We start from the raw sequence: 19576 nt of genomic DNA on the forward strand, positions 1-19576 counted from the left end.
CTGAATATATTATAAGTTGTATTTTAGTTGGTTTTTTTGTAAACATTATTTAGAAAAACAGAACAAGACAATGGCAAACTAACTTTAAAAACACGTTCGGTATTTCTTTTTTTTTTTTGTTGCATAAATTAAATATGCTCTTTTTTGATGCTGCAAATATATTACATATACAATTTTTAATTCCATAAAAATACTTTTATGTCATGTTCCCTAACCTCTTGTCGGGACCCCTTTAACAGCCCCTTGGTCTGGAGATGTTTAACCTCCCAAATGATGCTGGATTTAGACGTGAATTTAAAAAGTGGAAAAATACAACGTACTATATGGTTTGCGAGGCATTTGAAATAAAGTATTTCGCCCACGTAAGTCCTGAACATTGTTCCAGTTTATGATTATTTAAAAGTAAACGGTCTGTAATCTAGTTTAGAGTTACGTTTCCAGGTTAGTAGCTGCGTGTGTGGGCTTTAGCTTTAAGGCCAAGTCGGTCATGTTTCTGAAGTGGAAGGCACTTTTACAAATGGCACAGCCTCCTCTCAAAAGGACGTGTTCATCTCCGTGATTTAGCTTTGTAACATGTTAGTAGCAACACATGTTGCGTTCATTAATGTGCCGTTACTAACATCGAGCTGAAACGATTCTTCCATTAGTTGATTGACGGAGAAGGAATCAAGAAAAAAACTTCCAGTTCCAGTTTCTCTAAAAAGGATTAAATGATTGATCACAAAAATAACCAAACTCATCGTTAGTTGCAGCCCTTTGTCAACATACGGCCTGTGACTGGTTAAAAAAAACAAACCTTGTAAGTAAAATACATATAATACCTCAAATACATCACATAAACTCCCACAGTGCTCTGTCAAGTATCCATTTATATGTATTCATGTTCATGAGTTCTGTGTTTCTCACAACATTAAGACCACATTTCCCATAAAGCAAAGCGCACGTTTCTTCAGGTCTGTCGTGACGAGACGAGATAAAACTCTGTTCACATGATCACAGCTTAAGTGGCTCATATCGGCCTTCTTTTTTTGGCAAACGGTCGCACGAGTTTGTGGTGATATTTTCGTTAAGATGCTACAAATTGCATCTGTAACTTTTTTTAATTAAGCCCCTAAGTTTAATGTATCTAAAATATTCTTCACGACCTTTTTTTTTAATTCAGTATTAACAGATACTATATTTTAATGCATAAAAGTTGGAATTTCAATAAGATGGTCTCTTTAAAATCAAGTATATTCAGGCGTAGCAGAGTCCGTTTACGTGAAGCGCCGCGTGTCGAGCAGGCAGAATACCGGCTGTGGAGGACTGAAGGAGGTCTTGTCCCGCGTCTCACTAGAAGGGGTGATGGTGGACTGAGATTCTGGTCCAGTTTGGCAGAGGAATCTGGAGGTTATTTCGGGCTTTTTTTAAGGGGGGTTTCGAGGTTAGAAGTCACGGGAGGAGTCGTCAGGCTGTGTCGTAAACCTCGGAGACTCCTTCTGGTTTTGTTTCTCTGAGGAGAGAAGAGAGGCACTCTGTTAATATTGAGAGGACAACAACAGCTCTTTGACACAAAGAGATCATACACATCATATATATGTTCTACCTCCGGTCTGACTCGGGCCCAGCTGTCTGGTTGCTGCTGTCAGCGTCAGCTGTGTATCGGCTTGTCTGGATGTGGTCTGACTGTAGCCGGCCCTCTTCTGACGCCACTAAACTCTCCTCCAATGGAGCCTCTTCGTTGTAGAAGAGGAGGCTGCGAGAACGGACTGTGACACACAAACATCATCATTCTCATGTCATTCATGTGCTTTTATTTTGGATGTTATTGATCCTATCCTCTATCTACAAGGACTAAAGTTCATTCTCATTCTCTTGGGGTTGCTGAAAGGCATTATGGGAAATGTATGACACTGTAAACTAAGGGGAAGTTTGTTGGTGCATTCAAAGAATTGTAACTGAATTTCCATAATGGTGTTGTAGTTGTAGACCCACCCTGACTGGTGGTGTAGAGGTCCGCCGTCGGACGCGGAGGAGGGGAGGACGGATGGGAGGAAGAGGAGGATGAGGACAAAGAGGAGGTGTGAGTGAGGAAGGAGAGAGGGGAGAGGCAAGGAGAGAAGGAGCCCAGCACCAGGACGAAACACACGGCCACCATCTGCACACAGAGAGGAGCAAAACACTCAGTGAACAATCACAAACATAAACAAAAAAAACAGATTCAGAGGTTAATGAAGTCAACAACATTTACCATGAGGCATGTCCCTGTTTGAGTGGAGGCTATTTTACAAGAACGGGGGATCACCTTTCCTGAAACCAACGACTGAAGCTTCTGGAGCTGCTGAAGGAGAGACCTGGAGAGACAGAGAGAGCCGATAAAGAGCGAGGAAGGCGGAGGAAAAGGATGAGCCTCACCTCGAGGAAAGCCACCCGAAGCCCCTGCAGCTGATTTCTCTCTTTGTGTACTTTAAAGTCAACTTCATCATCGACTGCACCAGTGAAAGCAGTAGAATGGAGTACATCAGTGGGATCTGGAGAGCAGGGTTCTGATGGTATGAGCTGTGAGGAGCCTCTCTGACCACTAGGCGGAGACAGAGGCCCAGACACCGCTGTGAGCCTCAGCGAAGTCGGCCAGTCGGTTTAATACGTTAAGGCTCTAAACCGGACAATAAACCGTCACTCACTTCACCGTTGACGTTATAACGCTTCCAAAGCTCATGCAGGTTGACTCGGTGATGATTGTGTGTGTGTAAATATTCCGCACAAGAATGGGAAATTTGTTTTTTTTCACTTTTAAAAAGGAGCTAGGCTAGCAGTTTCCCCCTGCTTCCAGTGTTTGTGCTAAGCTAAGCACATTTCAAGCTACTATCAGTGTGACTCTGGTAGATGAAGTCCGTGTTTGAGTGTCTGCTCAAGCAGAATTCCAGACTTTTTAATACATATTTAACACTACATGGAGGTGGGGTTTATTTTTGTACAACACATGAACCAGCAGCGCTAAGTGGGCATGCAGTTTTGCAGGAGAACAAAACGACCACTAATAACTGCATTTGGGGAATTTTTAGGAACGAGGAGCTTAAATTAACTTCATTTGTTTAAAAAAAAAACTTCTTTTTTGTTTTCAGCCCTGCACATATTCTGGACTTTCTGTGAGAGTGAGCGAGCTGACTCATGTTCCCCAGTTTGCGCCAACTCATTGTTCCTCTGTGTGGTGGTTTAACATATTCATCAGTGTGTGTGTGTGTGTGTGTGTGTGGTGGGGAGGGAGGTAGAGGGGGGTTGCCTTCCATGATGAAAGCTACTGTTAGCTTTCAGCTGTAATAACAGGCTCAGACCGCCACAGACAGACAGACATAGAGACAGACCCCCCCCCCCACCTCAGCCCTCAGCCCTCTTCACCACCACACCCACCCACCCACCCCCTCCTGGATAATAGCAGATTGGTTTCATATTGTCGTAATAACAGAGGAGCAGGGTGAGTCTACACTTTGCATATGGAGCAGACAAATTTATGTTTAGACTCCTATAATTCTGTCCGAGTAGCACGCTGCATAAGAACTGTAGAGGTGCAACGGCAAGACGACACTAATGTTAGCCAGTGTGTGTGTGTGTGTGTGTGAGCCTCACCTGTTGGCGGTCTCCAGATTTTCTACTTTTATCCACAGGTCGCTGTTTTCTGACGTGTAGCTCTCCACCCTGATACACACACACACACACAGACGGACACAAATTTTTGTCAGATTTAACATTTTAACGCACACAGCTTCATTGCAGGTCCACGGCTCTGCACACACTGTTCATTTACTGAATTCATTGTGACAGTTAAGTTCCCCAATCGATCCTCTTTTGCACACAGGTGGATCCGCAGGGTGTCCTCTCCCTCCTGCTAGTCCTATATCTAATATCGGCGAAAACATCTTCTTAATCTCGTGCTCCGTTCCTCCTAATCCTCCTGATCTCCACCTATATGTTTGGTCTGAATACGGCTCATTCATACACATTCCTTTCAGCGAGTCGTCCTGCTGTTTTTCGCTCTGCAGAGATCCTCCAATAATCCTGTCCTCGTGTGCGAAAAGAAAACATGAACACAAAGAAAGAGGGCGATTCCTCCCCCTACTCTAATGGGATTAGTGGGACATTTTGCCACCACCTGTGTGAACCTCTTTGGGTGCTTTCTGCTCAGAAATAAGCAAGCCCACATTTTCACCTCCCCTTCCCTCTCCCTGTCAGCGAATCTGCCCCATGTGTTCAGCAGGTTACTGGAGCCCCGCCACAGCGAGGAATGGCCCGAATAAGAGAGGAGAGAAGTTCCCTTTAAGAGACGAAATACATCATAAGTATCACGTGTCCATGTGGACATTTATACCATTAGGCCCGACAGTTCAATGTCCTGCATCCATCCTCTTTATTATACTTCAACTGCCCGGTTCTCTTCCTTTCTCTCTTCCGCCAGTTGCATTTTTCATGTTTTTTTCTGTACCAGTGATGCACTTAACAATCACACACTTATATATATATATATATATGTAAAAAAAAGGCCTGTGGTTAGATTCCGCTCAGGGTGAAACCTCAGTGGCCAACACGGCTGCTTTCTGGACCAAATGCAACACTCTTAAATGCATTGTTAGACAGCTCGGAGAAGAGGAAGAAAGAATGTATGCGTTCCCTGCATTGACAACTCTATGTGACCCCTCAGATGGAGTGACGTGATACTGGGTGAAATAACAGTAATAATTCAGCAGCACAACACTTGTTCAATGATTTAGTTCTGATTGAAAAGCTCTGAAGATAAGTGATGCGAACATAACAGCTGAGCATTTTGAAGGGAAGTATCCATTTGGTCTTTTCACTTTATCTATTGACTGTAAGAAAAATCTTTATGCTTCAATATTTGGTCACTGTGCCAATAACAGCAGGGTAAAGTCAGAGGTTGTAGAACCAAGGCAAGAATTTGAACTATTCTAAATGGTTATGGCCGCTGATACACTGAAGGAGAGTTTCTATTTGACTTTGATGAGAAAAAAAAAGGGTTCGGAAATCACAAAAGGTCCGCCAGATACAAAGGTAAACCAAAAAGGAGTGGAAAAGGAATGGAAACACGGGGACAAAGAGGTTTTCCAAGGCTTACTTTTTCTCCAGACATTCCACGTACTCTTTCTTCTTCCTCCGGCTCTCCTGAGCGGAGATCTGGGTAGAGAAACAAAGTCGGTGTCACGATTTCTATTCCGCAAACCTTCAGATGGATTTGCTGCCTAAATAAATGCTTTGTTTGTTAATCAATTATGTCGATCTCTTGTCTGAGCTTACTGACGCCAGAGAAGACTCGGCTTCACAGAGGTGCGGTGTTTACCTTGTTCTTGATCTTCCGTCGGACCCTCTTCAGCGCCTTCTCTTCGCTCTTAGTGAGAGGAAGTTTGTTGGGTACCGGGTAGCCCTCAGCGACCAGGGTCCTCTTCTCTTCTTCCGTCAGCAAGAGGGGTCCTGAACCCTGCAGCTTCTGCACCGTCAACCAAAGCACCATTATCAGCATTGGAGATTCAGTCAGACGTTGTGGCATTCGAACAAATGTGATTCATGTGAGAAAATCTGCTGAATCGGGCAAAGTCCGACTGAATTGATTGGATTTAATGAAATGGGCCGAGACTGATTTAACCTCATGATGACAGCTGCTTCACAGCCACTATATATATATCTTTTGCACTTGGTTCATTCAACAACTTCACTCACATGTGGCGCAGTGAGGAGAGGTGAGGAAGAGATGGCTGTGGAAGAGGACGAGGAGGAGGAGGAGGAGGAAGAGGAGGAGGAGGAGGAGGCTCGACCTCCTGGCCTCTGTTGTGGTTGAGGGGAAGACGGTGGCAGAGCGAGGTGCGGCGAGGACGGAGGGAGGGAGCCGTCGCTGTCGCCGTGGTTACTGCTGGGCGGGGTGGGCGGGAGCTGGAGAGCGTCGTCTGAAAGGAGACGAGGGAGGTGAAAATGAGTGCTTCTGCGATGAACTCCCTTTTGCTTTGACCACTGAATCACTGTGCCGAAGCAGGAAATGGGTCCACTGACAGCCCCAAATGTATTGGTTCATTCTGAAATCTCAAACATTGTACAGATGAAGAGAGTTTCTGTCCTCACGTATGAGTTCAGGGGTATAAAAACCCACAAATTACTCTTTTGCTACCACTGTAACATGCGTGTGTGTGCTTGTGTGTGTGTGTGTGTGTGTGTGTGTGTGTGTGTACCGGTGGGCAGGCTGAGGTACTGTCCAACCTCTCTGGGTTCGTTTTTGATGGCGACTGGCTTCCCGCTGTCTTGACTGGGCTCCTGCAGAAACACACAGACAACAAAAGCCGCTGATGAAACGTCGCTTTAGAAAAGAAAATCGACAGCGGCATCATTCGGATGGTTTTGCCGGGTGGGTGCTAACCGTGCGTTTCCATGGCGACCCTCTGTGTGGGGGGGCCGCGCTTAATATGAGAGGCGGGCCTTCGAGAGGCGGAGGATCTAACCTTTGACCCACATCCGGCTCCTCCTGTTTCACCAAGATGGCCGACAGGTCCTGGCTGAAGCTCCATTCAAACTCTGAGGGGGAAAAACAAAATCAACTTTGAAAACTTTTCCAAAAAGCAGAATAAACTTCCAGGACCTTCAGGGAGGTCTTCCAATGGGAAGTAACCGGTGGCTTATAAATCACACTTGCAAAGAGCTTCCCCAAAACATTTGAACGCTTCCTGACAGAACCGGTTATTACAGGCTGCTGGACGACGTCGCTCTGGCAACTGCGGTGCATAATTTGCCTCCAGCGAGTGAGCTCGCTACCCTGAAATAAAAGATGGGCTCGAATCCAACAACTCGTCTTCGCCCGTCCCTCCTGAGAAAAGAAACGGCCTTTAAACACTGCAGAAAGTACGCGTAATCGACCCAAACGACGAGGACGGAGTGCAATTTTAAAGGCGGTTCCCTTAAAAAAACACAATGAGGACATTTATAAGAGCATCTCACAGGTAACTGCATTGTTTAGTCTGCTGTGAGCTGCAGGACGTGTTTTAAGGGCGTAAATGGCACACCGGGGCTGCAGGAAGACTAGTCAGAAGCACTCCTGGTATATTTGGTGTCCTGCTGACTTTTCCTCAAAAAGGTTTAGAGAGTTTAGAATGACGATGGGTCTACCAGATGTGAATATTGAATGTATGCTTTCAATTAAGGCCCCTTTCCAAGGTGAGCTGATTATGCTGCGAAGTAACCTCATTAGGAAAAAGTCCACAAAAACAGTCAAACGTTTCTAACTTGATATTGAAGAGGAATCGTACATTTTTAGAGCCGACTAGTCACAAAAAAGGAGTGAGTCAGCATTTTTTAATTTTTTCGAATAAGACACGAGCACCAGGACAGAGTAGACACTTTGATGTTTGCCACAACACACACACACACACACACACACACACACAACCAGAAAGAGCTCCCATGGTGTATGGAAAGAGAGCAGTAGCAGTTTAACAAGACGGGTGCTGCTCCTGTGTGTGTGTGTGCGCTGGGAGTGAACGTCATTTTAATCACCTCCTGGTTTCCTAGCAACATGTCTGCTGGTAAAATGCTATGAAGTTTACAAGCTGAGTGTGCCGGGTGGAAGCAGAGGGAGGTGTGTGTGTGTGTGTGTGTGTTTGTGTGTGTGTGTGTGTGAGAGAGCTTCATCCCGTCATCACTACAGCGGGGATCAGCTGTATCATCGCAATCTTCTCATTAGCCCATTAGAGAAGGTGCTATCGGTGTTGTTGTTTTTTGGGCTCAGTTCCTGGATCAGCGCATAAGTGGACGGTGATTTGTTGGGTCTACGCGATGTCGGCTGACGTCTCCAAACGTCTGGTTTTTGTCCGATCAACACTCCGCAACTCCGACATAGTCGGCGTGCACTCATATGAAACAGGGAAAAGCAGCAAAATCCTCACACATGAGCAGGAAGAGGAAAATGGAATTGAACAGACATGCGGCGCAACTCTTTCTGCAGACCTCCAATATGTCGGTCGTCGTTGCTCGTGGTGATTCTTCCATCTTTCAGGAACATATTGAAATAAATTGGTAGTAAAATGTGCACTCGGGTTTGGGGTGGATCCACCGTTTACGTATATTTCCCACGTACAGCCTCTGAGGGTAAGTCAGACCCTCAGAGGCTTCTCCTAATGAGGCCGTCCCTGCTGCTTAGTCTGGGCCTCGTTAAGCCTGCTGCCCTTGTTAAGCCAGGGCTTGATTGGCCGCCCTCGACCACCATCTTTTAATGAATACCAGAAGCTGCTGGCCAATGCATAGGAAGGTTGTGCATTCGTGTATGCGGGGATTCTGTCTTTCTCTTCTTATTACCATAGGAACACTTCATAAATACTATGAGGTGTACACAGTTTCCATTGTCATTGTATGGACTGCAGCTGACAGAGCTTTGGGTTTTGCAGGTTGACTTGATTAAAGCATAATTGACACAAGCCAGGTCCAAAAAAGGATACTTTCTAAGTAAAGTGAAGTGAGTACATGTAAAAGATGCTGCGGATGAAAGTAACAGAGTAAAACCTGATCCTCTCCTCTCTCGACTTTATGGGATCTCTTTGGATGCTGCTAATAAAAGACAGTCTGCCTATGAGGCTAGTAAAGCCAGGTAAGAAATCCTATCATGGAGTAAATGGCTAATGACCAAAGGCTCCTGGCAGTCACAGGGGGCTAACGCAGGAGAGGTGGCGACTGTGTTTGATCACAGTGGGACGGCAGGATTATTACAACAATAGATTGGAGCGACGCAGTAGGAGCTGCAGTAAAAAAAAAAAACATGCAGCTTCTCCTCGACTGGTCGAGAGCAACGAGAACTAAGACCACAGGCTGAGAGGGGGAAAAGGGAACGAGGCACGGGGAAGTTAAAAAGCCGCTCGCAAGTCGACGGCAACACGTTTACAAAGGGCTGAAGATGAGGTGAAAACGCTGACTGCTTCTCCAGACGTACGAGTGGTGCGACACAACAATATATACTTCCAACACTTCCGACTCCAACCTCAGAAAATGCCGGATAACTGGATAAACCCCCTCAGCCGCAGCAGTCTTGTCAAAATACCTCTCTACAGCTAACAGTCCAGCTGTTTCGTACGGGAAAAAAATGTGATCAAAGCTAGAGCACTAAAGCCCAAAAAATGAAAACCACGCCGCTCCAAAATGAGGAGTTCTGCATCCTCCAATCAGAGAGCAGAGCGGCATTCAACAGGTGCAACCCGACTGGAGACCTTATGGTGCTTAAAACCTGTACATGTAACTGCACACCGTAGATCTGTTTTGTGTCAATCAGCCGTTCAAAATCAAATAAGAATGGTGGAAAGAACGCATCCCAAAGGCTTCTTTAGCCATGTGGAGCAGATACAGGTTGTGAAATTAATTTTGGATTATCAAATATCCTGGAAGAGATTTAAATACATACGATATGTGCGTGTGTGTGTGTGTGTGTGTCCTCCATATGTGAGCCTGAGACAACAGTTATGCAGCAACACATGGAGGCAATGAACGAGAACACATTTAAATATATACTACCTTGGAATGAAAGCTGTCGAAATGTTTTGTTTTATGAGGTCATATAGTGTGTTGATGGTTAGAGGTTTAATATGTCAGATATGTTTGATTTCTTTTATTTTAACATCCTGTTTGCTTTGGCGTGACTTTACATTCTAACTAAAGCGTAAACGCTCGGCTTGATTCTAAATCGATTTCGTTAGTCTGCCGTCATTTCATTCTCTCTGAAGAGCAAAATATGATCTGTATTAATATTGTAGCTCATTTAAGTGGAAACATGCAAGTAGTTTTTAGATGTGAGATCGACTTTTCTTTTGGTATTTTGGAAATCCGTGTAATCTGATATCCACACCAATGAAGCAGCGGATTTAATTGGATTAAGGGGAAAAAAGAGAAGGAGGGAGATAGAAAACAGAAGTAAGCGAGTGAGAGAGATATAGACAGGAAGGAGAGAGAGAGAGAGAGAGAGAGAGAGAGAGAGAGAGAGAGAGAGAGAGAGAGAGAGAGAGAGAGAGAGAGAGAGAGATAACCTGACAAAAGAGAGAGTTTCCGCTGGCTTCGGCTAAAGCTGCAGACTCAAAACCATATGCTTGTCATAGCGTTGTGTGAGTCCGTGTGTGTGTGTGTGTGTGTGTGTGTGTGTGTTAGGTGGGCAGGGCTTAGCTGGAGGAAAGCTGCTCAGAGAGGGATCCTGCCGCTCAGACAGCAGGATCCCTGGGACAAATGGAGAACAGACAGCGTGCAGACAGTGAAGACAGACAGGTAGAGACACAGACAGGTGGAGATAATGAGGCGGACGAGTCTGAAAGCAACACAGAAATGTGCAGGATTCATATACCGAGCTGCAGTAGACACTTGTCTCGACAAGCACCTCTTACATTCAATATAATAGATATGGATTAAGCCCATCATCACACATATTATATGTCAGACAGCGGTTTCAGCCAATCAGAGTGTATACTATTTGACAGACGGGGGTCAAACTGCATGTTAAGCATGACATCATGCAGCCACTGAGCCAAGACGATAAGGAACCAGACTCGACATCGGCAGCAGAGTTTTGATTGGCTGTGCGCTTTTTCTCTGAATAGTTCGAAACTAAGATAAGATTGTTTTTTAAGGAATAGGACGACCTACCAGACTCATGGTCCATTTTGATTGACGGGGCTGGGCTCTGGGGGGCGGAGTCTTCGCTGAAAGAGTAGCTGTGCTCTGCTTGAATATCTGTGAGGTTCAAAAGCCCTTATTTTTCAGACATGGAAAACGTAACATTGCTGTGCTCATCAAGCTGTTAAATGAGTTCCTCATCCAGACACGGGTGTCTGTCGTGTACATGTTCCTTATGGTCGCTAGAAAATGTAAATATCGCCTAAAAATCATATTTTTTTATCCCTTTCTTCAATCATTTTGTTCATTTTGTTCTGATTTGTTGTCATGCTGCATGCTGATTGGTCGGTCAACAGTTTCAGACCCCTCACCTGTGAGGTGAGGGGTAGATGGTTGAGAAACAGGAGTTTTGGAAGTCACAGACTTTGGCAACAGAAACTGGCTCTCATATGGTGGAATTTATCCTCTATCGGGAAGACTGAGCCGCAGTTGTAGCTTTTTGAATCCAACTAAATAATGAGATTGGGTTGTTTTTGTTCCACTCAGACGTTGGCTGCTGAGCGGAACAACTGGCTGCTGCACTGCTGGAGGTTATCAGGGGAAACAAGGTCATCCAAATGTGACTATTAGCTACGGAAAGTGATTTTTTTTAGTATTGTTTGGGCCTAAAAGCGCAGTGGTTTGGGATTGGAAAGGGTTCAACCAACCGACATTTACCTGCTGTGAGATTGTTATCGCTGCGTAATAGCTGTGAACTTTGGAGAAATGTTAGTGGAAGGAGCGACCACTGTGATCCAACCCCTGGTGCCAAAACATATGATTCACACCGCGAGGAGGAAAGTGTATGTATATTCTTTTAATGACCTGTCACAATAAAAGAGGAGCTGACCTGGGCTGCTGTCCTCTATGTCCATGTGTAACGGCGAAGGTCTGTCTGCCAGAAGGGGCCGCTCTAATAGATGGTCGTCAAAAAAACTGCTGAATAATTCACTGCTGAAGTCGTCCATCTGGTCACCTGAGAAAGGCTGGAGAGCGTGGAGAGAAACATGGAGACATTCTATTCAGTAAAATAACGGTTCTCCCAAAGGATAAGGTTGAGAAACCAGTAAACAATCTAATCTATACATGATACACTTGGCATTATGTGGTTTCTGCAAGACTGATGACTGTTAATCCGTCTCTCTTTCGATTCCACCTCAGACTATCAGTCCGAGTCCAGACAGCCCAGACTGTGCTGATGGCATGACGAGTCATTCAATGGGAAACATTGATAGATTCATCCTCAGTCTGGATGAGATGAGTCACTGAGCTGAGAGATGATGTTCTGGGAGCCTGGGACAGCATGGTGCTCTGATTTCACCGGTTTTAACACACATACAAATGCACACACACACACACACACACGATATGAGTCACCCTGTTCTTGAGCAAACATGCATGGAGCAGTGCGAAGCTCACACACACTCACACACACACAGACACACACACAGATGGGTTGGAACCAATTGAATATGCAAGTAAACTCTGCTTGGACGCTTCTCAGGCAGACACAGCATGAACAGCACCAACACAAAGAGGTTTACATGTTGTATTCCTGTTAATTAACTTCAACTCTTCCCCAAGAAAACTGCCAGAAGTGTCGCAGCGGATTAAATCAGTCCAGTAGCAACAACAACGACACGGCGGATAATAAATACGGAGCTGAAATCAATATTTGTTGGCATCAACGATGGAGGAGTTAACAGTTTTTTCGGACCTCTTTGCACGGGCCAAGAAGGCAAATGGTTTTAAACATTCTAGTGCGTAGCGCAGTCATCAATTTTATTTGTTTGGCTTCATGACACTATTACAAGCTTCAATGCTGCCATTAGTGTCCATCACTGCAGCAGAAATGGAGTAGAGTGAGGAAGAGGAAGAGGAAGAGATGAAAGTCGAGCAGCTTGACACTGTGGGTATGAGTCATGGGAATCACTGTTGATGCCTGCAAGTTCTGCAATACTCTTTAATAGTATTCAAACAAGTCAACAAGCCACATTCACACCTTCACACATGTGTTATCTCAGTGTGTGTGTGTGTGTGTGTTTAGGAGGTCATGCGTGTCTGTGGTGAAACTCTGGGAGACACGCAGCTGTCTCATGAAAGCATGTGGGGTAAGCAGACGTACACACGTGCAGATGGTAGACGCACAGGAGCGCATGACACACGAAGAGCCGCTGACGTTTGGACTTTTTCTAATTCTCTCACCGGATTCACTTTGAATCGTCATAAAGATGACAGCGTTCCGCCGCTAACGCGAACCGGACATCTTGACGTTGAAAGCGTTCAACTGGCGGCCGCGAAGCGGTCGCAGCACGAGCCATTTGTCACAGTAGTTCGCGCTGACAGCGAGTCGAGGAACCATACCAATATTTGTATTAGAACGGGGGGGGGGCTCAACAGAGCTCACCGCAGGGTAAAAAAAGCGACTGACAAGCCGCTGCTCAACAAAGAGCGTGCATATACACTCCGTCATCCTGCAGCCACACACAAGTGGATACTCGCTCATTCACAAATAAACGCCACCCACAGAAATAGTAACACTGACAGAGACGCCTTGTTCTCCTGCTGCATGCTCTTCCCTATTTAAACACATATACTGCATGCAGCAGTACGGACTTTGTGAGGGAAGCTGCAGAGAAAAGGTACGAGATTTGGAACGCTGCATAACTGCTGGAACAATATCATCATATTCAATAACCCACTGCCGCTTTAACTCTGCTCCACTAGGGGAACATCATGGGGCCCTTTTCAAACTGGGCCACTCCAAAATGACCCAATAAGTTTCCCATATGGAGAAACTGTCATGATGCTGGGAGAAGAAGCAGAGGAACGATTACACAATACAGTACAGTGGTGACCGTGTGTCGGTAACCTATACTCGCTCACCTCCAACACACCTGGAGCCTGTGATACAGCTCTCACACACGACTAGCACAGCCCTGCTCCAGGCTAATCTTTTTCTTATCCATCACCTGGCATGACTATCCTGTGCCCATGGCAGATGTTCTTCTTACACCCGACATGTTCAACTATTCCGGCTGATAAGATCTCCTCCTCTCAGGCATGTACATGTTGAATTATCCCTCCCTCTCTCCTGTTTTTAGTTTAATAAATGTGTCAATTAGAAATGCGCCTGGTAAATCAAGTATAGACAAATAATCAAAGGTATTTCATATTTTTGGGGGGCATTTTTCATGAAAAATGAGAGGAGAGAAAAGGGAAATGATGAGGCAGCCCCTCAAGGATTGATTTAGTTTTTAAAAACTATTAAAAATAGCATCAATTATAAGAATCATAAGCAAAAAAAGGGACATCAAACTGTTGCTGTGGGAGTCGCGGCGTTAGTGAACTGATGGGAGAAAAAGGTCAACACTGACAGTGAATTCAGCGCTGATGCTAACCGGCATCACACCTGCACCACATTAGTGGTAAATGTCATGTTGTGTTGAAACATACACACACACACACACACACACACACACACACACACACACACACACACACACACACACACACACACACACACACACACACACACACACACACACACACACACACACACACACACACAATAGAAGCTGTTATTGTTGCTTTAGGGACAGGAAGCTTCATGTGTTAAGACGGGCTGGTGAAGGAACAGCTGCAGCCGGTGCGACCGGAGGAAACGGAGGTCTGGACCTTTCATTACCTGGACCCTCTCTGCTGGGGAGAAAAGAATCACATTAGGGGAGGAACACACTGTTTTTGAAAGCTTATGTCAGTGTGTCATTAGCAGGGGGAAGGGGCCGAGATTGCGAACCACACGGAGAAAGACAGACGCAAAAGGAGTAATTATAAAAGCAGAGAGCGACTCCCTTATGCCTGTAATTAACAGTGTTGCCTCAACATCTCTCTCTCTCTCTCTCTCTCTCTCTCCTCTCCTTTCATCTGGATGCCTCACTGGTTCAGGTGGAAATCACCAACGTTGGTCTGCATGTTAAGAATATTGAGGGAAAGCACGGGGGATAAACTGGACTGAGAGGGAGGCCAAAAGATTTGATGTAGTGATGGCATGAAAACTGCAGTGGAAACCATCGTAAATTCCTGAGATCATCGTGTAAAAGCCAGAGGGAAATAGGCCTACACTGTAGAAGCTCTTTTTTTTACAAGTCATGTAGTCTCAGAGTCTTCACGTGCCAACTGTCGTGGCTCCGGTTCGGTTTGTTCCAGTTGTTAATATATATCGTGGCTTGTGTTACTGTTAGTGTACTTGCAGGTACTATGACTACACCCCGACACATCTTGCGCCAGGCTGCAGGAAACGCTCCGTCATGTTCGACAGACTTCCTCTCAGCATGAATTCACTTTCCCACAGTTAGTTCATTTTGCTGCATCACCACTGTCTACTGCGATGGCTTCATTTTCACCCTATCATAGATACTGCAACACCACCATGGTGAGCAGGAAAGGGGACCAAAAAAGTCTTAATGAATACGTCATATAGATTTGGAATGGGTTCTATAAATTAATATCAGTTACACTTAAAAGCCTTTGCTTTACATTAACTTCACACTCTTTTAATCAAAGCAGACTTGAACTCACTCCATCACAGTCACATGCTTCCTAAAAGATCCCCATACATACAATCATATTCGGCAAATATTTGGATTATCGCTCATTTGTCATAACTTTCCTTGTTCCAGCATCTCAAAAGTGAAGGTTTGATGCTTTATCTCGTCAAAGATGATTGCAAATTGAGTATCTTTGGGTTGTGTTCTGTTAGTCGGACAGTGGGGAAATAATTACACCCATTTTTCACACTTTTTTTAAACATGATTTAGGCTATGCAAAAGCACTGGTGTACTCTTTTAATTGACTCCATTGGCAGACGTTTGAACTGCTTTTAAATAAGACATTAGAAGTCAATAAAAGATGACATGGCTGGTTGAGGATGCAGACTTTTTGCAGTGTAAAATGAAATAGTGAGAGACCTGAAAACACCGTGTCGTTATCCTCTAACAGTGGCTGCCACAGATAAGAAAATGGCACTGTTCTCTATACTGTATTTGGCTTCATGTGGTGGTGTGTGGCTGCAGCGGCTTGGCTGTGCTTGGCTTCACTTGAAACCGAGAGAGGAGCCGAGGTTACTGTGTGTGTGTGTGTGTGTGTTGAGATCTCAAGTGAACTCAGCTATAGTTCATCTCAGTAAAAACAGTAGAAGAGTATTTTTCCTTCACACACACATACTGCTGCATGCCTGCTCACATTCCATCGGGCAGCTCGGCGGCCAATCGGCAACGAGCATGCAAATGAGATGGGCGTGTCCTTTTAAAAGCTGGAGTACAGGGTCTGAATGGAGAGTAGAATAGAATAGAATAGAAAGGGGAGAACAGAGGGAATAGAATACGAAATGTAGAGAAAAGCATAACAGGTAGAGGACAGAAAGTCCAAATATTGTTTTTCCACGAACATAAAATAGAAAAGAATCGAATAGAGTAGACTGGCCTCACTTTGTACTCGTGTGTCTGTTGATCCAAATCTTTACATTGCAAAAAATATTCAATTTGCAATTATGGAAAACAGAGAAATCGAGAAATCATCCCATTTGAGAAGCCGGAAACCGGAGAGTGTTTCTGCATAACAAATCACATCAATGATTAATTGACTTTTAAATTGAAGTTTCTGTCAATCATCCAGTCGGTTAAAAGACTTTGTTTCAGCTCCGTCGCGGACGTAATAAATCAGCACATCCATTTTGTTGGCTGTACATTTTTCACACAGTTTCGTCAACATGTTTTCCAATTGGCCCTCAGATGTGAGCCACAGCAACTCCGCATAGCAGACGGTTAATTAAAGGTCAATGTCGCGGTTAACGGCATGACTTTACGATCCCAAAACAAATTCCCAGTTTCAAATGAACGACGAATGCATCACGAGAATAATGGTTAGGAGAGCTCTGCTAACTCGTGGCTAACGAGGTTATCCATGCATGGCCCTTGATACGGTGATAAAACGGCTCAGTGAACATGATGCACAATCCTAACTGGAGCCAAGGGATATTCACCTAGAATTGACAGAAGGAATTCATAGAAGTGACTTCATGCTACTTTCTGCTCTTTTTAAAAGATCGTGATTGTCAATTCACTTATCCTGTACTCTTCCCCCAACAACAAAGCTGCTATAATCACTATTTTGGATTAACAATGGATGAAATGACAACGTGTAGTGTGCAAGAGTCAGTCCCCTGCAGTTTCTTTCATCTCTTTGGAGCTCTATAGCATCTTTCTGCTCCTTGTTTTGGTTTTAAGCCGAACAACTTTACTCCTTTTGGTTCACGCTCTACCGTCACTTCTAGATGCTATTCGCCCAGTGCTAGCATCAATGACAGTAAGGAGGTCTCATCAGCACCTGTCCATGCAACACAAATGCAGGTTATAAGGAGAGGTTAAAATATGTATAAGCATGGCGTGCTGCATTACAGCTAATCCTCCATCCTTTCTGGTGTCCTCAGTGGTACCGCCCAGCCTATAGTGGCTTCACAGCAGAGTGGACTACTTTATTTAGAACAGGGACGGAGGGGGTTTAAACCACGAGCAGACTGCTGGGGTGACTCACTGACTAGAATAGAGGTCTGCTTAAAAAAAACAAAAAAAAACGGTGCTGTTTGAAAAAGAAAGAAAAGAAGGAGCGACGCAGAGTGGAAAAAGAGACAGAAACAAAGTACTTTCTGCTGATATCGTGATGTTTATCACTGAACGAATCATTGGAATCACAAATTAAATGTGCAAAGCATGGCGTGCATCGAGGGCACGGCAGTGTACTTTTGGCATTTTGTGGCCGGAGGTGCACCGCACACATGCAGGACAATTGGAAACAGGGTGGGAGGAGGAGGAATACATTGTCATACGTTAGGGCTGCCAACGCTCTCGTTACAATTAGATTTACAGGCTCAGCTCTACCACACAGTCTATTAAAGACGCAATGGCTCAGGTGCCTCAGGAGATGATACACGCAACAGGTGGTTTCTAAAGGGGGCTCCCGGATTTAGTGATTTGTAATTGTCCTCAGATTCTTATTGCAACAGTGAGAACTGTGTGTGTGTGTGTGTGTGTGTGTGTGTGTGCGTGTGCGTGCGTGCGTGCGTGCGTGTGTGTGTGTGCGGATGTTTCAATGCAACACTGATTACTTTGCAGCAGCATTGAGCTGGTGGGACAAGATTTAATTAAAGTATCCACAGTAGCTAATGGCACGCATGGTCGCAATTTGACAGTGAATAACTGTCTCGGATGCACTTTATCGGAGTAATCTGAGTTTAGTTAACTCAGAGAAGTCAGAAGTCTAAAAGTTAGACATTTAACACCGGTCACAAGTTCCCAGAGGCCATGAAGGCATCTTTAAATGTCTTGTTTTGTCTGACCAACAGTCAGGAAAACACAAAAAATAATACTTACTTCATATAACTGGGAGAGTTAATTGAGTTCATTGAAAACTAATGAAGACCAATATAGCCAATGAATGTATTGTGCACTTGTCAATCAACAGTCTGTCTCTTACACACACACCAGCTGTGCTCAAGCCAGACTCTGTCCAGCCTCTCTCTCACACACACACACACACACACACACACACACACACACACACACACACACACACACACACACACACACACACACACACACACACACACACACACACACACACACACACACACACACACACACACACACACACCATATTAATAGTCAGGTCTGCAGCTGAGGACTGCAACACCTGCCCGCTGAGTGCACACACACACACACACACACACACACACACACACCATATTAATAGTCAGGTCTGCAGCTGAGGACTGCAACACCTGCCCGCTGAGTGCACACACACACACACACACACACACACACACACACACACACACACACACACACACACACACACACACACACACACACACACACACAAGTTAACCAGTAACTCGGCAGCCTGTGTCGGTGTTCCCAGTCGCACACACTGGTCTGCACAATTACAGTAAACACACACACGCACGCACGCACGCAGCGGGTTACGAGCCCCGGATGTCAGTCAGGATCTTAATAACTGCACCGCCCTCCTGAGGTCCGGCTCCGGGCGGAACAGGCAGCAGAGGTGCGTTTGATTTAAGGCACTTGAGACACTGACAGTTGACTTCCAGTAGAAGAAGAAACAGCCCCGTGGTGGGTTATATGTATATATATATATATGAAAATAAAGACTGTGGACTGTGGAATTAAATGCAGCACGAACTCACCACGTTAGTGAGGAAATCTCCGTCGCTGAGTTCCTCCAGGTCCAACAGGTTGGTGCCGCCGGGCGGGTAGAGTTTATCTGCCGTCAAACTGTCTAAGATAGACTCCATCATGACTGTCTGTGTGTCTGTCTGCAGCTCACTGGACGGACGCTCAGCAGTTATCTGAACTGGTCGCAAAATCCTAAATTCAACTCATTAAAAATGTAGCAATGTCGACAATTCACATCTTTCTGCTGCTGCTGCGGAGACGTTGCTATCCATCCAGCTGTGTGCGTCTCTCTCTCTCTCTCTCTCTCTCGCGCGCGCTCTCTCTCTCTCTCTCTCTCTCGCGCTCTCTCTCAATGAATATTCAGTGAAGCCCCGCCCCGTGGTGTCAAATCACCAACACGCCCAAAACATAAACAGAAATATCGATTTTATGTCAAATACTATCTTTCCAAAAACTTTTAATGTATCATCAGTTGCGAAAATGATGCTATACATTCAAGTAAAATGTGTATGTGCTATAGCCAATACGTTTCATTTGTGATATAATATATGTCTGTATGTGCTTTTTTACCTTTCATTCTGATTTTCCACTTGATGAATATAACTGAAGTAACATTTTGAATGCAGTTTAACAGATTCATTTACATAAGTGAAGGCTGTATGAGTCTTGTTGTG

General features: G+C 44.9%; 1 protein-coding gene across 2 annotated transcripts; it reads right to left on the bottom strand.

Moving 5' to 3' along the window:
• Positions 1 to 7: 7 nt before the first annotated feature.
• creb3l1 (cAMP responsive element binding protein 3-like 1) lies at positions 8 to 19180 on the bottom strand. Of its 2 annotated transcripts, XM_079185349.1 has the most exons (13): positions 18914 to 19180; positions 11501 to 11636; positions 10642 to 10728; positions 6395 to 6549; positions 6210 to 6291; positions 5707 to 5930; positions 5330 to 5476; positions 5108 to 5166; positions 3607 to 3675; positions 2231 to 2333; positions 1975 to 2137; positions 1586 to 1748; positions 8 to 1492 (listed from the first exon to the last, which is right to left on the bottom strand). In XM_079185349.1, exons 1-13 carry the CDS (start codon positions 19022 to 19024, stop codon positions 1447 to 1449), a joined length of 1545 nt encoding a protein of 514 aa, XP_079041475.1. In that variant the 5' UTR covers positions 19025 to 19180; the 3' UTR covers positions 8 to 1446. The 2 variants fall into 2 exon arrangements, with proteins under 2 accessions (XP_079041475.1, XP_079041476.1); XM_079185350.1 differs by lacking the exon at positions 10642 to 10728.
• Between the last annotated feature and the right edge of the window lie 396 nt (positions 19181 to 19576).

The sequence above is a fragment of the Pholis gunnellus genome (assembly GCF_910591455.1).
Source record: "Pholis gunnellus genome assembly, chromosome: 24".
NCBI lineage: Eukaryota > Metazoa > Chordata > Actinopteri > Perciformes > Pholidae > Pholis > Pholis gunnellus.

What these genes read in the sequence shown, in the direction of transcription:
- creb3l1 (XM_079185349.1), bottom strand. Translation starts at nt 19,024, where the DNA reads ATGATGGAGTCTATCTTAGACAGTTTGACGGCAGATAAACTCTACCCG. An exon ending in CATAGAGGACAGCAGCCCAG is followed by an intron (nt 10,729 to 11,500) that starts GTCAGCTCCTCT and finishes TGAACCTCACAG; the next exon opens with ATATTCAAGCAGAGCACAGC. An exon ending in GGTCGCCATGGAAACGCACG is followed by an intron (nt 6,292 to 6,394) that starts GTTAGCACCCAC and finishes GTGTTTCTGCAG; the next exon opens with GAGCCCAGTCAAGACAGCGG.